Raw genomic sequence first — 18,631 nt, 5'->3', positions numbered from 1 at the left:
CAAGTCAAAACCGCATGAGATACCACTTCACACCCATTAGGATGGCTATTATCAGAAAGAAAAAAAAAAGAAAATCAGAAAATAACAAGTAATGGTGAGGATGTGGAGAAACTGGAAACCTTACCCACTGCTGGTAGGAATATAAAATAGTTCAGCCACTGTGGAAAACAGGATGGCAGTTTTTAAAAAATTTAAACATAGACTCACCATATGATCCAGCAATTTTACTTATGGGTATATGCCCAAAAGAATTGAAAACAGGGCCTCAAAGAGATATTTATACACCCCTGTTCATAGCAGCATTTCTCAGAATATCCAGGAAGTGGAAGCAAACCAAGTATTCATTAATGGATGAATGGATAAAGAAAGTGTGGTCTGTATATACATACATGGAATATTATTCAGCCTTAAAAAGAAAGGAACTTCGGCACCATGGTACAACATGGATGAAACTTGAGGACATTATAATCAGTGAAATGAGCTAGTCGCAAAATGACAAATGCTCAATGATTCCACTTAGATGAAGTCCCTAGAGTAGTCAAATTTATAAAGACAACAGTGCGGGAGTTTGCAGAGGCTGGGGAGGGGAAATGTGGAGTTAGTACCCTGTTTCCCCAAAAATAAGACATCCCCCGAAAATAAGACCTAGTGCAATTTTTTTCAAGCTTAGAAATATAAGGCCTCCCTTGAAAATAAGACCTAGCAGCAGTCATTGCTACAGCTCCCCCCAAATTCTTGATGGAATTCAGAGTTTGGCTGGTTATGCTGATGTTTGTGATGACATGAGTACAGTATATTAATAAATGTTGATTTTTTTGTTCAACAATAAATGTGAATTCTTGTTCATGAAAAAAATAAGACATCCCCATGAAAATAAGACCTAGCACGTCTTTAGGAGCAAAAATTAATACAAGACACTGTCTTGTTTTGGGGGAAACATGGTATTTAATGGGCACAGGGTTTCAGTTTGGGAAGATGAAAAAGCTCTGGAACTGGATGGTGGAGGTGGTAGCACAACCATGTGAATGCACTTAATGCCACAGAACTGTACATTTACAAATAGTTAAGATCATAAATTGTGTGTTATATGCCTTTACCCACAATTCTTAAGTGGGGAGGGGAAGGATATTCTGTGGGTGCTTGCAGCTGACAGGGAAGGAAAGGGGCTGTGTTTCTCAGTTAGGGAGCTCCCCAGGCAAGAGCTTCAAAGTCCACCCTCTCCACTCTGGTAGCACCAGGTCCCGTCCTCACTCTGCCCACCAGAACATCTTCCTGTTCCACCAAACTGTCCACATCAGTCCCTCACATCTGCCCCACAACCTGGAATTCCAGCATGAGTGCGTGTCTCCCTGGAAGGTTTCCTGGGGTACTCCCTGGTGCAGCTCCTTCCTTGAAGGGAAGGAACCTGGATGCGCAGCCAGCCAGGCAGAGCAGAAGTGGGTAAGGGGAGGGAGCCTGCGGTATGGCGTGGCCTCAGGGGCAGCTGCCATGGTCCTCATCATCGACCCTCAGGACTGGGTTGAGTGGGCCTGCACCAAGGTCAGGCCCAAAGAAGGCTCCTAGCTCCAGGACTGTCCTGGAGACCAGAGCCGCATGAGACTCAGCTCCTCCACCTGCCCTGTGTCTTCTTTCCCTCCTTCATTTATTAAGCAGCTAATGACACCCCGCCCCTATCCCCAGGGACAATTCTGTCCTGGGCTGAGTTCACCCAGACTTGGCCCCTCTTTGCCCTCTTGGCTTCTCTCTGATGGTCTGCGGCTTGGGGATGGGGTTCAGGGGTAAGCACATAGCCACAGGGACTCACAGGGCTTGTCCTCATCCAGTCAAGCTCTAGACCCCCAGAGGGAGCCATGATAAGGGACTGCTCAGCAGGCTGGACAGTCAGGAAAGCTCCTGGTGGAGTGGGCAGCAGTCTGGTGGGCAGGAAGTACAGCTAAGACACATAGATAGGGTTGTGTCCTGAGGAGGTGGCTCACCTTGAGTCTGGGCTTCATCCACCTGACTCCTGGTGGCTGCTCTTTCTCTCTTTCTCGTTGGCCTGATGAGTCCTCGTCATGGCCGAGAGAAGTCATACTGTTGGCAGCCCCTGAGATTCGTGCCTGAGAGCAGAGGCACACTGTACCACAGCGGGACCAGGTCAGGACAGGATGTGATCAATCGAAGGGGGACAGAGGCCCCAGGGTGTGTCAAAGGCTCCAGTCCCCTCTGGCCTTGCCACTCCAGGGCATCTTCCAGAGACAGCCAGGCTCTACTAGCTGGTTAGCTCTCTAGGTACAAATATACCTCCTTCGCCAACAGAGTCTAGGCCTGGTGGGGGTCCTCATGGGGGCTCCAGGGATGTCTCCTCTGTCCTGGTCACACTGGTTCTCATCATATAACCCAAGGGTCCTTCCCCTCTGTTGCCCTGGACTTGACTCCATTTCCCCATTTAGCTGTGCTTTGAATTCCTAAGAAATGCTGAGCCACACGCCATCCCAGGAGTAGGGGCAGGCTGGGTGGGGGTGAGGAAGAACCCAGTGCCACCCTGTTTCCCCTCACCCTGCTCACTGCAGTTTGCCAAGCCCAGGAAGTCTTAAGAGACCCACTCCTGGGATTCTGCTTTCCTGCCACCTCTGTGCATGTGGGATTTGAAGGGCACAGGGAGACAGGCTGGTCCACACCTTGGAGCCACGGAGGAGAGGTTCACTCTGTTGACTGCGATTCCCGCCACCTGCACCCGCCTTTGCTCTGCTGCCCACTGGGCAGTGGGGAGAGAAGCGCGAAGCTGTAGACTTCAAGCCCAGCTGCAGGGCCATATGGGAGTCTGTGAGGCGAGCCTTCTACAGAGAGGCAGGGAGCCAGCGGGGGCAGGGATACGCTCTGCAGAGACAGGGTGCCGGCCAGCACAGACACAGCTTCAGATGTGTCACTTGCCCGCCCTGGGCCTCAGCTGTCTCCCTGGGAATTCAGCACATCATTCTTTCAAGGCATTCTTAGGAGTGAGTTGAGAGGATCAAAAACTAAGAGATAATGCACTCTGTAATGACGAAGTGCCATGTGCCCTGGAAACCGCAAAGCCCAAAGTAAACTGTAATGTGCCTGTCCAACTACAGAGCACCTTCCAAATTATCATGAAATCTATACAAAACAAAGTCCTTTGTACAGTGCCACATGCCCAATAAATCACCAAGGGCTTTGGAAGCTGTGATGTGCCTTGTGACCTGCAAAGTGTCTTGTAAACTTCCCTCCATCCAAACTGGCAGATGGACCTGCTCCAAAGCACTTTGTAAGCTGGAAGCCCTGTAAAGTGCTTTATAAACAGCAATGTACCCAATACCCTGTAAAGCACTTTGTAAACCACAAGACACTCTATAAATGACAAAGCACTTTATAAACTGTTAAGTGCAGAGTATATTACAAACTGGAAAGGCACAGTACTATGTAAATGCCCATGTAATACTCAATAGGCTTTGTAAACTGTGAAGTGCCATTCATATATGACAGGAAGCTGTTCACAGTTGTGCCACTTGGTAACACAACTACTTCTTGCTCACCTTAGGAGAGGCAGGAAGAGGCTGAGAGGGAGCAGAGGGGTAGGGGAAAGGAAAGGGAGGGCCAGGGTACAGGGTCAGGAGGCCTGGGTCTCTTCTCTAGTTTGCTGTGCTGGAGGCCCAAGCCCACCTCAGCTTCCCCTGCCAGGATGTCTCTAAGGATGGTGATGGGAAGAGTGGGCCCAGTGCCCAGATAGGAGCCCGCCTCGGCCAGACCCTCCTACAGTGATCCTGCTCTGAGGGAGGGCACTCCATGGCACCAGCTGCTCATGCTAGCCTCCTCCGTCAACCCAGGAAGCCCACTTACTCCCTGCCTTCAACAGCCTTGCCCACCCTGTCCTTGGGTACCGCTACAGCTCCTGCAAGCCTGGCCCTGGGAAGCGAGAGTTCTGGGGGGGGGGGGGGACAGCAGGGACAGAGCTGGCCCTCAAACCTCCCTCTTTGTCCCAAGTTGCCTCCCTACCTCCACACCCAGGCGGCTGTCCCTACCCAGCTGTGGCAGTTCTCATGCAAAACTCTGGTTCAGCCCCAGGGTTTCGTGGCACTGTGAGCCTGTTGCTGACCTGCTCTGGGTCAAACCACTTTGTTAAGGGACCCCAAGACATGTGAGCTATAGGCCAGGCCTGGCTGGTGAGATAAGACTTGTCAGCTTGTAGAGAGGAGAAAGTAGAAAGCTGCCAGAGTCAGGTAATGCCCGGGCTCTTCCCGTGTTAGGCCATCACTGTGGACACACTCATGGGGAGTCTGGCCAGACCTGTCGGAATAGGGTCCTCTGCTGAAGGACAAACAGGCTCTGGATAAGCAAGGGAGGTTTCGTGATTTGATCATGCAGGCAATGGGGAGCCATTAAAGGTTCTTGAGCTGGGGAGAAGCTTGATTAGAATTGGTCTTTACTCATGAATCTGGAAGGGACTGGGTTGGGACTAACCAGCATGTCATAAGCTTGTCACAGGAGCACTCAGTATGGATGAAGGTGGTTTTAAAGCCACCTCTGTCTAATACTGGGAACCTGGATGGGCTGAGTGGAGAGAGGTTACCTTCCTGAAGTATGGGCTGGGGGCTCAGAAACAGGGGGCTGACCTTGATGCCTTTGAGAGGCGGGCTTCATGTCTGGTAAGGGCCAGCATTTGCTGACACTTTCCCTTCACTGAAGTAAGCACAAAGGTTTCTGGAATTGCTGGAGGGGCTGCCCTGTTGCAACCACTTCCCTTTCCAGGAGGCTATTCCTCTTATCCCTGATGAAAGGATGGTCTTGGCTTCCATCTCTAGATTATTCTTCCAGGGAAGCACCTGGCCTATGGTCAACAGGAACAAGAGTGTTCCTGTCATCCCAGCAAGATGGCTGCATGGCCCCACTGTCCTAGTCACTCGCGTTCCTGTGGTGTCCCTGTCACTTGATTCATTTGTTCATTCACTCACTCATACCTACTGAGAGCCATGCCAAGTTGCTAAAATCAAATCCTCCCCTCAGTTGACTGGAGGCAGATTCACAGAGCTATGAACCCTGCACCATTATAAGCAGTCAAGGAAATCACTCCTTCTGTCAGAGTTCAGGGAGGGCTTCCCAGTGGAGGTGACATGGGAACCTGGCCTTGAAGGATGAGTAGAAGGCCCAGCAGAAAGGGAGAAGGAAAAGGCACTCCTGGCAGGGACTAAGGTGGGCAAAGGCAAGGTGTACTTTGGGGACCAGGGAACAGATAGCTGTGGATTTAGTGGGGGCTGCCAAGAGGTCTGTTAGAAAAACATGCTGGTGGTGTGGGGTTAAGTTCTGATGGGCCTTGAGCTGGGCATCACTACAGGGAGTTGGGATTCAACTCTGCAGAAGTTGAAGAGCCGCACACTGGCTTTAAATGGGAGAGATGATGCCAGAGCGAGGAGGATGAGCCCATAGGCAGCAGTACAGACAGAGTGGGAACGGGTGAGGCTGGAAGCAGGGAGGCCAGGGAGGAGGCCAGTGACCTGGAGAGGCCACTTCAGGCTTGAGTAGCCAGCTGTAAGCTCAGGGCCTATAGTATTTACTCCTGGAACCTAGCTCAGAGAGTAGGTGCTCAGTAAATACTCGTGATGTGAGTAAATGAATGATGAAATTTAGGGGAACCATGCTTCTTTCTGGGCTTTCCCCCTGCACCCCCCCAAGTATCCCATGTGACCCATAGAGCCCAGGGACTTCCTCCCCTCCCACCCTTGGCTGGAGCCCTGCAGGGGGTCCTGGCTCTGACCCTGCACCTGGCCCACTCCCTTGGGGGTAGCAGAAATGGTTGCCAGCACCCCTAGGCTCAGCCTGGACACCTCCACAAGCCATCCGAGGACCTGACTTCTCAAAGAGCCTCAGCTAGGCCCTTGTCCTTGTTTCCATTGCTGTGATGCAAAGGATCACTTGACTTTGTGTGTATGCTCCCCTTGGGGCAGGGTGGCAGAGTGAGCTGTGAAGAGAGGCATTAGTTTCCTAAATGCAGACATTGGGAATGTACCCAGATTCTATGACCCTGTTTTGGTACTTTTCCTTTTTTTATTTTGTTTTACTGGGGCCCTTGCAATAATGGAAGAGCTCTCACTCTTCTCTCTCCCCTTGTCTCCTGTCTGAGATGCTCATCCTTTAAGCTAGCCACATAGTGGGGGCTCAATAAATATGAAGAGACATTGAGTACAAGGGCCAGTCCTGTCTCTGCCATGAACCTACTGTGTGCCCTCCAGCTCCTCTCTCTGCTCTTGTTGGTAAAATGGGGACCCAGGGCTGCTGCGATGCTCAAAACCATCTTGTAAACTGGAAAGTGTTTGGTGACAGAGAATGGCTGGAAAGCCTTGAGCTGCAGTGCGGAGGTGAGGAGTGACCACATGCGCTCATTAGTCTCCTGGGGTGGTGTGACACTGTTCCACAGACTGAGTGGCTTAAACAGAAATTTATGGGTTTGTGGTTCAATAGGCCAGAAGTCCAGGATGAAGGTGTGGGTAGGCCAGGTTCCTTCAGAGGGTGCTAAGAAAGGATCTGTTCCAGCCCCCTAGCTTCTAGTCCTGCCTAGCTGTGGCAGCGCCAACCGCCTTTACGTGGCCTTCCCCTCTGGGCATGTCTGTGTCCAGGTGTCCCCTTTTAAACAAGGACACCAGCTACATTAGATTGAGGCCCACCCTACTCTGGTATGACTTCTTCTCAACTCATTACATCGGCAATGACCCTATTTCCTACTCTCTGGGGTACTACAGCTTAGGGCTCCAGTATGTAAATTTGGGAGGGCACAACCCATAACTCTGTACATGATGACTTATTTTCTTGGTTGCCTGTCCTCTCTCCTTCGCTTGTCTAATGGTCAGACTGAGTGTACAGGTATCATGGACACAGAGTTAGGGCAATACCAACCTTAAGAAGAAGCCAGGGAAGCCAACCTCCAGTGAGTCTCTGGGTCCCCAGGGAGAAGCACCTGTTTCTCTCTAGGAACTGGAACATTGAAGGGGCAGCTCTAAGTGAGGGCTGCTTGGCCAGGCACCCCAGCTCTGGACCCCTCAGACTGTGCCTCCACTGAGCATTGCCCACCCCTCCATGCCTTCCCTGCAGTGTTTCAACCTCCATCCTGGTCCTGGATGACCCTGACTCAGCCAGGAGAGCACTGTTGGAAGACGTCCAAGGAAGCAGCTCCTCGTTGACCATAGGGGACAAGATGGAGGAGTCTTCCCCTGAAGCTGAGAAGTAAGTGGCTTCCCTGGCCCAAGACTAAGGGGCCCTCCTGTGGTCAGAAGAATAGCATGGCTCACAGAGGCCACACGGGGCTAAGTGACCTTGGGTAGTCACATCCCCCTGGGCACTGGTCATCTCCAGCAATCCTTGACCTCTGGCCTGTTTTGTCAACATGCTGCCCAACTGCTTTCCTTGGAGCTGCTGGCAGTGGTCTGATTGGTGGAGTTGAGACCTTTAAATTTTGTAGTGAAACCTCACAGCCCAAAACCATCTGCCTGTCTGAGAAGGGTGGGGACTGCCAGCTGTGTCCCTGCAAGAAACTTACTAGACCTGTCAAGCCCACTAACTTAGCCATGTTCGCTGTGAAGCAAATCGTGTTCTGCAAGAGCGTGAAAAATCACATGTTTTTCATGAAGATAGAAAAGCAAAACTGTGAGCACCTAGAAAAGTCGCAGGTGCCACCAGGACCCTGGGTTGGAGCCACCCAGAGGCCTTCAGCTGTGCAAGGTGAAGAATCACTCCCACCTCGGCCAGGCAAGCCCAGGCCAGGCCAGGCCAGGGTTCAGGGCGCTGTCCAGACCAGCCCTCTCCACCCATTTCCCAGCATTCACTTCTCTCTATTTTGACTTTTAGGATGAAACATTCTGATATGGATCTGCATCCTCCCAGCAAAGGCAGGAAGGCCAGTAAGAAGATAAACGACTGGAAGAAACTGGCCCCCAAGAAGTGATGCAGGCCCCTTGACCACCAGAGGGCCAGGCCTGGGCGTGGCTCATCCCTCACCCACTTGGCCACCCTGCCCTGCCTCCCCAGCCCCCGCCCCCTGTCTCTGAGCCTTTTATGTAATAAAGAAGCATGCCTCCAGCATCTGGGTGAGGCCATGGGCTAGGTAGGCTGGCTCTACAAGGCTGAGGCCCCCAGCAGCCCTATTCTAGACCCAGTCCTTGGAAAGTTGGTTGCTCCAACCCAGAGCTTCTTCTGTGGCTAGCGAAGTCAGCCTGGGATTCTTCTGCTCCCAAAGAAATGAACCTGACAGGAGGGACAAGCTAAATGAGACATTAACCACAGGGAGGTCTGTGATGGCACTGCTTATGCCCTCCTCCCCTTCGCCAAGTGGGAATGGCCCAAGTGGCAAGCAGGGAATCAGAGAGAGAAGAGGCAGAAGGCAGACAGGAAGAAGAAAGGGGAGTTGAGGGAGAAGAGACTAAGGGAAAGTAGGGGGGACAGATGATGAGAAGGGAGAGCACAGGAGAAAGGGGAGAGGGAAGGGGAGAAGGAGGGGAGAGGAAGGTAGGGAAAAAGAAATGAGGGAGGAGGGAGAAAGAAAGGCTGGTGGACAGAGAGGGAGAGGGCCATGGAGTGGGACAGAAGAGGCAGTGAGAGGCCGCACCCAAGGGCCCTTTGGTAGCACTGGAAAACCAGAGCCCCTGTGGCCGCTGTGTGCTAATGTCCCCATTTAGCCCACCCTCAGCGCCTAAGCTAGCAGGTGTGAAGAATCCTTACCAGCATCAAGGAGCCAGAGATGGCAGCCCATCTAGTGTGCTGATGCCTCCCTGTGGCAGCTGAGACGGGCAGAGAGCGCGCCAGCTCTGGCTCTCCTTGTCTGCAGCTCTCAAGAGCAGGGTGAGGACCCCAGAGGGTCTGCCTTGTTCTCCAAGCCTGGAATAGAGACTTCAGGCCCTGATCTGTGGGTGGCGTTCAGTGGCATGCTCTATACTTAACAACCTGTGCTCCCTTTGTAATAGATGCTTTTTTTAACCTAAATTTTTTGAGATTTAATTTTTATCATTTGTATCATTCAAAGGCTTCTTATGGATTATACATTTGTCCTCTAGTAATAGATTTGAAATGACATGCTATGTTCTTAAGCCTGCATCCCTTGATACCTAAAGGCCCTGATATATGTTAGGGGTCCTGGACACCCAACCAGTCTCCCCTCCTCCCCGTCGGAGCACAGGAACACACAAAAACTGGAAGGCAAGGGAAAGCAAATTCTACCCCTGTCCAGATCGACCGTCACATACTGGTTTATATATAGACAGGGTGGGGCAAAAGTAACTTTAGAGTTGTTTGTGTGACAATAATTAATAAATACTGCTACAAGAGTAAACTCTGTGTTTCATGCGCTCACAGCTGTAAACCCACTTTTGCCCTACCCTGTCTGGATGCTATCTATGAGGTCTCAGAAACCCAGTGAGTAGCGCCCCCAGATACCTGGCAGAAGCAAGCACAAACCATCTCTGAAGATGTTCACTCTTCATCTAGATCTCACAGGATTCCCACAGAGAGAACCTGGTTGAACATTAGCTCACAATCCAAAATTTAAAAATGTAAGTTGAAGTGAATGAAAACAAATATCAGATGTTAAACCAGACATACAGGACCTTGGATATTGGAACTGTCAGACACAGTACAGAACAAATATGTTTAAAATGTTAAAATAAACAAAGGAAGGATCTGAAAACCTAAGCAAGGAACAAGATATTCTCAAACAAAAAAGATATGGACTGAATTTTGCTTCCAGACATGTTGGAGTAACTAGTACTGGGGTTTCCTCCTGACACAACCAACCAGGAAGGGACACAGAGCGTGTTCTACAATCACTCCCAGCTTTCTGCCAGACATACGTTCTGGATCATGGTGCAGGGAAAGAGAATTCAGGCACAGTATAAAGTATTTCTGAATTGGGGAGAGAAATCAGAGTTTGGAGAGACAGCAATGAGTAGAATTTGTGGGCACAGTATCAGCAAAGAGGGAGCTATGCAGAGAAGTCTAGACTCTGAGTCTTCAGCTGACTGCTAAACTGTGTGTTTAGGGTATGGTTTCATAAGATCTGGTAAAGAACTAGATTTCCACAGGTAAAAGAATGAAGTTGGGCTCTTCCATAACACCATATACAAAAATTAACTTCAACTGGATCAGGGACCAAATGTAAGACCTAAAACAATAAAACTCTTAGAACAAAGCATAGAACAAAAGCATTGTAACATTGGATTTGGCAATGATTCTATGGCTATGATACCAAAGGCACAGGCAACAAAAGAAAAAATAGACAAATTGGACTTCATGAAAATATTTTTAATGTATACATCAAAAGACACTATCCAAAGAATAAAAAGGCAGCTCACAGAATGGGCAAAAATATTTGAAAATTATATATTGATAAGGGATTAATATCCAGAATATATAGAGATCTTCTAAAACAACTTAATGCAAAATTGGGCAAAGGGCTTAAACAGTCATTTTTCAAAAGGAGATATACAAATGGCCAATAAACACATGAAAAATTCTCCATGTCACTAAGCATCAGAGAAGTGCAAACCAAAACCACAGTGGGACACCACCTCACACCCATTAGGGTGACTACTATCAAAGGGAAAACAGCAAGTGCTCTGAGGACATGGAGAAAATGGAACCCTTGTGCACTGTTAGTAGAAATGTAAATTGGCAAAGCTGCTATGGAAAACACCGTGGAGGTTCCTCAAAAAATTAAAAATAGAATTACTATATGACTCAGCAATTTCATTTCTAGGTGTAGATCCAAAAGAATTGAAGGTAGGATCACACAGAGATATTTGTACACCCTCGTTCATAGCAACATTATTCACAGTAGCTAAAACATGGAAGTAGCCTGTGTTCATCAGCAGATGAATGGGTACATGAAATGTGGTACATGCATACAATAATATTGAGCCTCAAAAAGGAAAAAGATTCTGCAATATACTACAACATGGATTAACCTTGAAAGCATTAAGCTGAATGAATGAGCCACTCACAAAAAGATAAATACTGTATAATTTCACTTATATGAGGTTCCCTAGAGAAGTCAAAATCATAGAGACAGAAAGTAGCATGGTAGTTGCTAGTGACTAGTGGAAGTGGAGAAATTGTTTAATGAGTATAGAGTTTTAATTTTACAAAATGAAAAGAATTATGTTGATTGATGCTGGTGGTCATTGCAGAGCAATGTGAATATATTGGGTTGGCCAAAGAGTCCGTATGGTTTTTTCCATAAAATAAAAGACACATTTTTCACTTTCACCAATAACTTTATTGATCTGGATATTTTGAGTATGTCAGCTATCTCTTGCGTGGTATAGTGTTGATTGTTCTCAATTAATGTCTCAATTTGATCGCTATCAACTTCAGTTGGTCTACCCGACAGTAGAGCTTTGTCCAGCAAGAAATTTCCAGCACGAAACTTCGCAAACCACTCTTGACATGTTTGATCAATCATAGCACCTTCTTCATACACTGAACAAATCTTTTTTGTGTGTTTCAGTTGCATTTATACCTTTCTTAAGGTAATAAAGCATAATATACCAAAAATGTTGGTTTTTTATCTTCAATATTAAAGTGGCTACACAAATATTCACCAATTTTAATGATTTTTTTAAATAAACCTGAAATGACAGCTGTCACTATAAAGTTTAACAAAACTGTTTCAAATAAAGTTAAAAACACTAAGCACTCCTAGAACCATCTTATGGAGGAAAAATCAACTTTTTGGCCAACCCAATATTTAAACCAGTTAACTGTATATTTAAAATGCCTAAGATGGCTAATTTTATGTTATTTATATTTTATCTCAAAAAAAAAAGCAAAAAAAAAAATGAAGCAAATGTTTTTCTTAACAGAGACACTGTAAGTGCATTCCTTTAAAGCTAGGAGCAAGACAAGGGTAATACTGTCAACACCACTATGCAAAATATATTGGAAATCCTGAACATTATATGGAACGAAAGAAGAGCATCTTAGTGAATTCAGTCTGCTATCCCAAAGTACAATAGCCTGGGTAGTTTAAACAACAGAAACATATTTCTCACTGTCTGAAGCCTGGAAGATTAAGGTCAGAGTGCCAGCATGGTCAGAGTTTTAGTGAGGACCCTCTTTTTGGGCATGGCCTTCCTCCTGGGTTTGGCCTTCCTTGGCATATGGTCACATGAGAAATATCTCCTCCTCTTCTTATATGGGCACCAATATCATCATTGGGGCTTCACTCTCATGATCCCACTATACCTGACCACCTCCCAAGGGCTCTATCTCCGAATAACATTGCAGGTTAGGGCTTCAACCTAGGAAGTCGGGGGTGGGACCAACACACAAATGTTCAGCCCATAGCAGAGAGAGAGAAGGATGTGAAAAGAAATGGTAATAACATTGTCAGTTTGCAGTGATTAATCATCTATCTAGAAAAATCAACCAAGAATCAAAAGGCAAACCATTAGAACTAATATGGATTTAAGAAGGCGCTGGACACAAGAACAATGTGTCACGTTGGTTTCACAGTGAGAAGCAGTGGGCCAGGCTGCACACACAGTGACATGGGGTCTTAAACACACAGTGCAAGTGGCTGAGGAACAGGAGATCTGTAACACAGGTGCTTTAGTGCCCAGGAGTGAGGCAGAAGAAGGAGCCAAGGGCTTGCCAGAGAGAGGATGGGGCCCCTCTGCTGAGAGCCCAGGGGTTTTCTGGAAGATGCGGAATAAATCCAAGACCCCAGCTGCTGAGGCCCCTGAGAGCCCCCACCCAGATCTCACAAGTATCTCTCCCTCCAAAAATCAAAACCCACATCTCCCTGTGTTCCTCCTCCCTTCCAAGCCTTGAGGCTGTGGGCAAGTGACTTTGGTCTCTGAGTCTCCACATCCTCATCGGTAAAATGAGGATGACAGGACAACTGTTATAACTTCCCAGGGATATGGGTGGATTGAATGATACCGCAGAGGAAGGACTAAGCTCATACTCAGTGGTCATGAATGAAACGAACTATTTATTAATAAAGTGATTAAAGAGTCCCCTGGCCCAACACCAACCTGCACAGCAGCAAGGCCCACCTGCTGGCTGCCTCCCAGGCTCCAGTTCCATCAAGGGTTAAGCAGCTGGGCTGCCTGTCACGGAGGAGCAAGAATGAAGTAGCAGCCCTGGCAGCAGTGTCTCCCTATCTGTGAGCGATCTCTTCCAGCCCCCCAGCTCACGTCTCGGAAATGAAAGTCCCCTCTCCTAGGCTGAGGCGCCTTTGCTGGCTGCATCATAATGACTTTCCTAGACAAAGAGATTGGGATGGGCCCTCCCCAATGGCTTTGGGTTCTTACTTCCCCAGGTCTCTGGGATGCAGGGCCCCTGAGCTGCCCTGGAGCTGTCAGCTTGCAGGTGGGAGAGAGATTGGGTCCTTTTAGCTCCTTGTCCTGAGACTGGTTGTCCAGAGGAGCCCTGATGGGGGTCTGGGCTGGGGCAGAGACAGCAGGGAAGATAGAAGGGTGGTCCGCAGGGCTGTGGAGGAGACCTACGCACTCCCCCTGCTCAGGGCCATGCTGGGTGTTGGGTCCAGCCCAGAAGCCACCCAGCTTTTCACAGCTGTATGAGCCCCTGATGACAGGCTTTGCTATGCTCCCAGGAGCCTATTGCTGGAGCTGAGTGGGGGCGGTCTAGGTGAGCCACATTAGTTACAGCTAATGCCCCAGGGCATCAAAAGTCTGTCTCTCTACCTGTGAGTCACCTACTTGCACTTCAGCAAACATGTTGACCCCCCAATGTGAGGCACTCACTGGACTGTAGAGCAGTGAACAAAATAGGCGAAACCTCTCTCTCTGGGGAGAGGAGAGGCAGACACCAAACCCAGGAAGTACAGTGCTCACTGTACCCCCTGGTGATAAGTGCTATGAGGAAGTAAAGCAGGGAGGGCCTCACAGAAGAGTGATCTTTGAACAAAGTCCTGAAGCAGGTGAGGAGTGAGCCATGTGGATGTCTGAAGGAAGAGCCTTCCAAGCAAAGGCCCTGGGTCAGAACATGCTTGAAGTGTTGGAAGAACAGTGAGGGCCAGGCAGGCCAGAGTGGAGGAGCTGGGGGACCGTGGGGGAAGAGATGAGGACCCAGAGGTGACGACCACAGGAAGGGCTTTGGCTTTTACCCTGAGCAAGGTAGGAGCCATAGAGGGTATGGAGCAGAGGAGGGACGGGTCCTGATTTGGTTTTAACAGGATCCCTCTGGCTCTTGGGGAAGACAGTCTATGTTTTGAAGACCAAGTTAAATTTCCTAACAGATCGGATTTGGGATGGAAGAGAAGAGGGGCCTTGGGAATGACTCCAGTGTTCTGGGAGGATGGAGATGCTGTGCTGTCCCTGAGTTGGGAAGTGCAAGGGAAGCCAACAGAGGGTGGGGGCAGGGATTAGGAACTGGGTTTTGTTTGTGTTAATTAGGGAGTCCCACTAGGCACCCAGGTGGAGGGGACTGATGCCACCTTCCCCAGGTTCCATCCACTGCGTCTCCTCTGCACATGAAAGAGGAAGGGAGCGGTCTCTCAGATCAGGCAGGAACTTTTGGGGGGAGGCAAGATACTGGAGAGGCTGCAAGCGGTAAAGGAGGTACCGAGAAGGATCAGACACCCCAAAGAGAATGAGGTGTGGCCCAGATCCTGGGGTTCTCCAGCCTGAAATCCAGGACTCTCCCCCAGGCTGGTCTGCGGGTCCTGTGGGTAGGCAGGTCAGGAGGGGACTCCCCTGGGGATGTGGAATTCTCACCTCATTAGTACTTTCAAGGGAACTTTTCAGCTGTGTCACGGGTTGTAAGCAATTTGTTTTAGGTACCAGCAGACAGGGCTCAAAGTGAGAAAGGCATTGCTTTTCTTCCTCATCCTAATCTCACATTACATGGAGGAGAGTCTCAGGCGGGCGCTACCCCATCTTTAACACCTCTGACACTTGCCAATCTCCCTTCTTAACAAAGGTGGAGCAGGTGTCAAGCCCAGAGCCTCTGCAGGCAACAGTGCTGGGCTGGAATGTCCAGTCTGTTTTATAGTGTCCCTGTATTTAATTTGTGGCAAATCATGGCAGTGATTGGAAGTTTCTTTTAAAGGCATCTAAGTTGAAAATGTGAATGGGTTTAACATATTCAATAAATAAACATGGCAAACATCATGGAGGTGACACATAAATACCAGCACTTGGGAAACATTCCCTTAATTGTGTTTGCAGGGTTGCTCTGTGGCTTGGCTTGGTCAGTCCTTTTGTTTTGGGTACTTTGTCTGCTGTAATATTTTGCTCCCTCATTCTTTCTAGTCCCCTGGCCTTTTCCTCTATGAAGTAGGATAAGGTAGGATCCACCCTTTGTCCCACCAGCTTCAGCGAGGCTCTGGGACAGCTGAGAACCTCTTTCTACAGAGCCAGGTCAGCATCCTTTTTGGGCCCCAGTCCACTGGGGGGCGTCTTCACACTGGACTGATCTGCTCACACTTGCTCTGTCTTGGATGCACTGACTCCACAGCTCCCACCCTCGGTCCTCCGGGCTTCGGAGCAGCACCAAGTTTCACTTTCTGTCTCCCAGGGCGGTCTCCATCACAGCTCCCCACACTCTGGGTGCTATCTCCACTATCCCTTTCCCTCTGAGCAGCCCTGTGATGTGGGGACCAACACTGAGAGGCCAGGAAGCTGGTGAGGTCACCCGGGAAGTGAGCGGCTGACCCAGGATGGCACAATGATAGTGGATGCTGGGCTGGGCCCCCACGTTCCCTGGGAGGCAGGAGGAGCCGGGATGATTAGAGGGATGGGCCACAGGACTGTGCCTCCTCCCAAACGTGTGCTCAACCATGTGGCCAACCTTTAGGGACAAAGTTAGGCCCACCAGACACTAGGGATTTACTTTTCCTCACAAGTGTTTAAAGTGGATCCCCAGAGAGGGCACGGCTTAACACAAAAGGCTGCCATCTCTGAATATGAGAGGTGAAGGCTTTTCCTCAGAGTCCTCGATATTATTCACCATCATTTTTATTGTACTTACTCTGTGTCAGGCAATATTCTGAACACTTTACAAATATTAATTTGCTTAGTTTCCTAAAAGCCCTGTGACGCAGTTGCATTTATTATTCCCATTTTGAAGATGGGGATATTGAGGCAGAGAGATGTGAAAAGACTTGCATAAGGTCACACAGCATGTCAGTAGCAGAGCTGGAAGTCAGGCCCAGAGAATTTGGCTCCCTTGTTATGAAAAGACATGGGTCAGGACTATGTGAGCAGAGGGGGCAAGGCTGTGGTCTCCCTCTCTGTTGGAACTTCCCAGGCTGCTGGCGCAGAAATGCTAGCCCCTCCTGGGGAGAAGACAGAGCCACAGAAGACTGGAAGGGCCCTCAGCCACCTGCCTCCCACCTAACACTGTCAGCCCTTGACTGCTTTCCTGGTCAGTGGGCATGCCCCTTCTGCTTGCATATCCCCTGTGATGAGGGACTCACTCCCTTCTGGCCACCTGTTTCCTCCCTACTCTGCTCTGCTCTGCCTGAGAGAAATCTCCTCTTCCTCACCCTGTGATTCCAATGCCCTCCAGGTTCTGGCAGTGCAGACCCCAAGACCTCCCTGCTGCCCTGGCACTGTAGGGGCCTCTCTGACTTCTACAGACCCACTAGGGTTTTCTAAACTCCAGTTTGTGGTCCAAGGAGCTCTAAGTGTAATTTGGGGAATTAAAATAAAGACAAGGCTGCAGCTACCTGTGTGTGTGTGGGGGGGGGGGGGGGATGCTGATGGTGAAGCACTGGCTCTGGGGCTCTGCTTCTACCCAGCTTCTCCACCTTTGCCCTCACACTGAGGCCAGCCTAGTGCACCATTTCCAGGGTCTGGCCCTTTTAAATTTAGCTGGAGGAAAAAGCAGTTTGTGCAGGCCTGGAACTCGGAGACAATCAGCAACAGGAAAAAGTCATCGAGGGGAGTTTTCAATGAATTATGGAGGCATTGTTCCTGCTGCCCAAGGAGCCAGGGCTGCGGGTCCAGGCTGCACTGACCCAGCCCAGGCCTTTGGGGCCAAACATTGCCTGGAGCTGCGTCAGGACAACACAATGTGGGCGTCTGAAGGAAAAAAAAAAAAAACCCAGAGGAAGAAAAATACTGGAAATTCCCTGTGTCCCAGCTATGGAAGAGCCTTTCTTGAAAATCAACAGCAAGGGAAAGGTTGCTGTCCACCCGGGCGGGGGACCTCGGGGAGCGGGAGGAAGTCACAAATGATATTTTGAGATATTTTCAGTCTAGTGTGATGCTGGTTGATTTTCCAAAACATGAGGGCCTCATGCTGAGGGGAGAGTTGAGGTTGGACTGGGGCTGACCGGGGGTGGGGCCAGGGCTCAGGATGGGCCAGGACAAGGACATAAACAGAATCTGACCCAGTTGGAGCGCTCTGGTGCCCCAGCTGGCTGACTCACAGGCCCCTTGCAGCCAGAGGAGGCCCAGGGGGTCTCCTGTTGATCCAAAGGCCCTTCCAGACCTTACTCTGATGAGAGGATCACAGGTGAATCCTGGAGTCCCTTGCACAGAAAGGCTGCTGGGTGGCCAAGCAGAAGCTTGTTCATATCTCCCAAGGGGAGCTCACTAGCTATTGGTCAGCCCATCCCCTATCTGCACAGCTCGGACTAGGAGACACAATAACAATTTCCTGGAAGGGATACAGTAGAGAACAAAACAGAAAAAAACTGCTCAGGGAGCTGACATTCTAGGGAGGAGACTCAGGCAGCACACACAACAACATTTACAGGAGGTTAGAAAGTGCAAGCGTTATGAGAAGATAAAAACAGGGAAAGGAGTAGGAATTGCTTAGGATATAATTCTAAAAGTAGGGGGTTAAGGAGAAAATGTCTCCTCAGTCTCGCTGAGACCCAGCTCCCTGGATGCTCCCTGGACCTGAAGCCCCACCACTTCTGTCCGGGACAGCCTTGCTCTCTTCCAGGCTGAGCAGGGCCAGCTCCTCGTGGGAAGAGGGATCCAGCCCCTTCTTGCCCTACCCCAGCAGCTCAGAGCTGAATGCCTTTCCCAGAAGCAGAAAGAGCATTTTAAATCCTCTATCTCGATGAATGCACCCTCTGGTCCTAATTTAGCTGTTTTAGCAGCTGATCCCACTGTTACCTCCTGCTGAGTTCACCATCCTCTGATGCCCTGTATGGACAACAAGCCCTGTCTCCTCCATGGGTAGCTCAGGCTTGCAAACCCAAGAAGAATTTGCATTTATTTCTATTGTTTCTTCTTGTGGAATTCTGTCCATGCAGCTTACAGAGATCTTTCCGGCACAGAGGTGGACCCCATATCAGGCAGACGAGGACTTAACACTAACATTCAAGAAGTGCCTAAAAATAGCTAACAAAAATACAAGACAGACAGAAAGAAGGGAGGAAAGAAAAGAACAGACAAGAAAAGAAAAAAAGAAAGGTGGGCAAAGAATACAATCAGGCAATTCACCGCAGGAATGCAAATGGCTAACAAACAAATCAAAAGCTGCTCAACCTCTCAGGCAGTTGTGCAAATGCAAATTAAAAGAACAATAAGATGCCATTTTTCTCCCATCAGATTGGAAAAAAATATATTAAATATTGATGACGTTCAGTGCTGGCAAGGAGGGGGGCAGTAAAGCCGTTTTGACACTGCTGGTGGGAGTGTGAGCTGCTATAATCTTTTGGGACAGTCAG

The 18,631-nt window shown here is 49.2% G+C and overlaps 1 protein-coding gene across 1 annotated transcript in view; it reads left to right on the top strand.

Annotated features, from left to right (window-relative positions):
- The window catches only part of FAM194C (family with sequence similarity 194 member C), a 94,393-nt gene extending 84,028 nt beyond the window's left edge, over positions 1 to 10,365 (top strand). The window contains exons 16-17 of the mRNA XM_090284223.1: positions 7,081 to 7,212; positions 7,834 to 10,365. Of these exons, the coding sequence (XP_090140349.1) occupies positions 7,081 to 7,212; positions 7,834 to 7,930 (229 nt within the window). The 3' untranslated portion in view covers positions 7,931 to 10,365. The remainder of the gene's footprint in view (positions 1 to 7,080; positions 7,213 to 7,833) is intronic.
- Positions 10,366 to 18,631: the final 8,266 nt, after the last annotated feature.

This window comes from Furipterus horrens, unplaced genomic scaffold (genome assembly GCF_987537825.1).
Source record: "Furipterus horrens unplaced genomic scaffold, mFurHor1.1.pri manual_scaffold_7, whole genome shotgun sequence".
NCBI classification, from domain to species: Eukaryota; Metazoa; Chordata; class Mammalia; order Chiroptera; family Furipteridae; genus Furipterus; species Furipterus horrens.
Note: the sequence above shows the minus strand (reverse complement) of the source record. Positions and strands in the feature narration are given on the sequence as shown.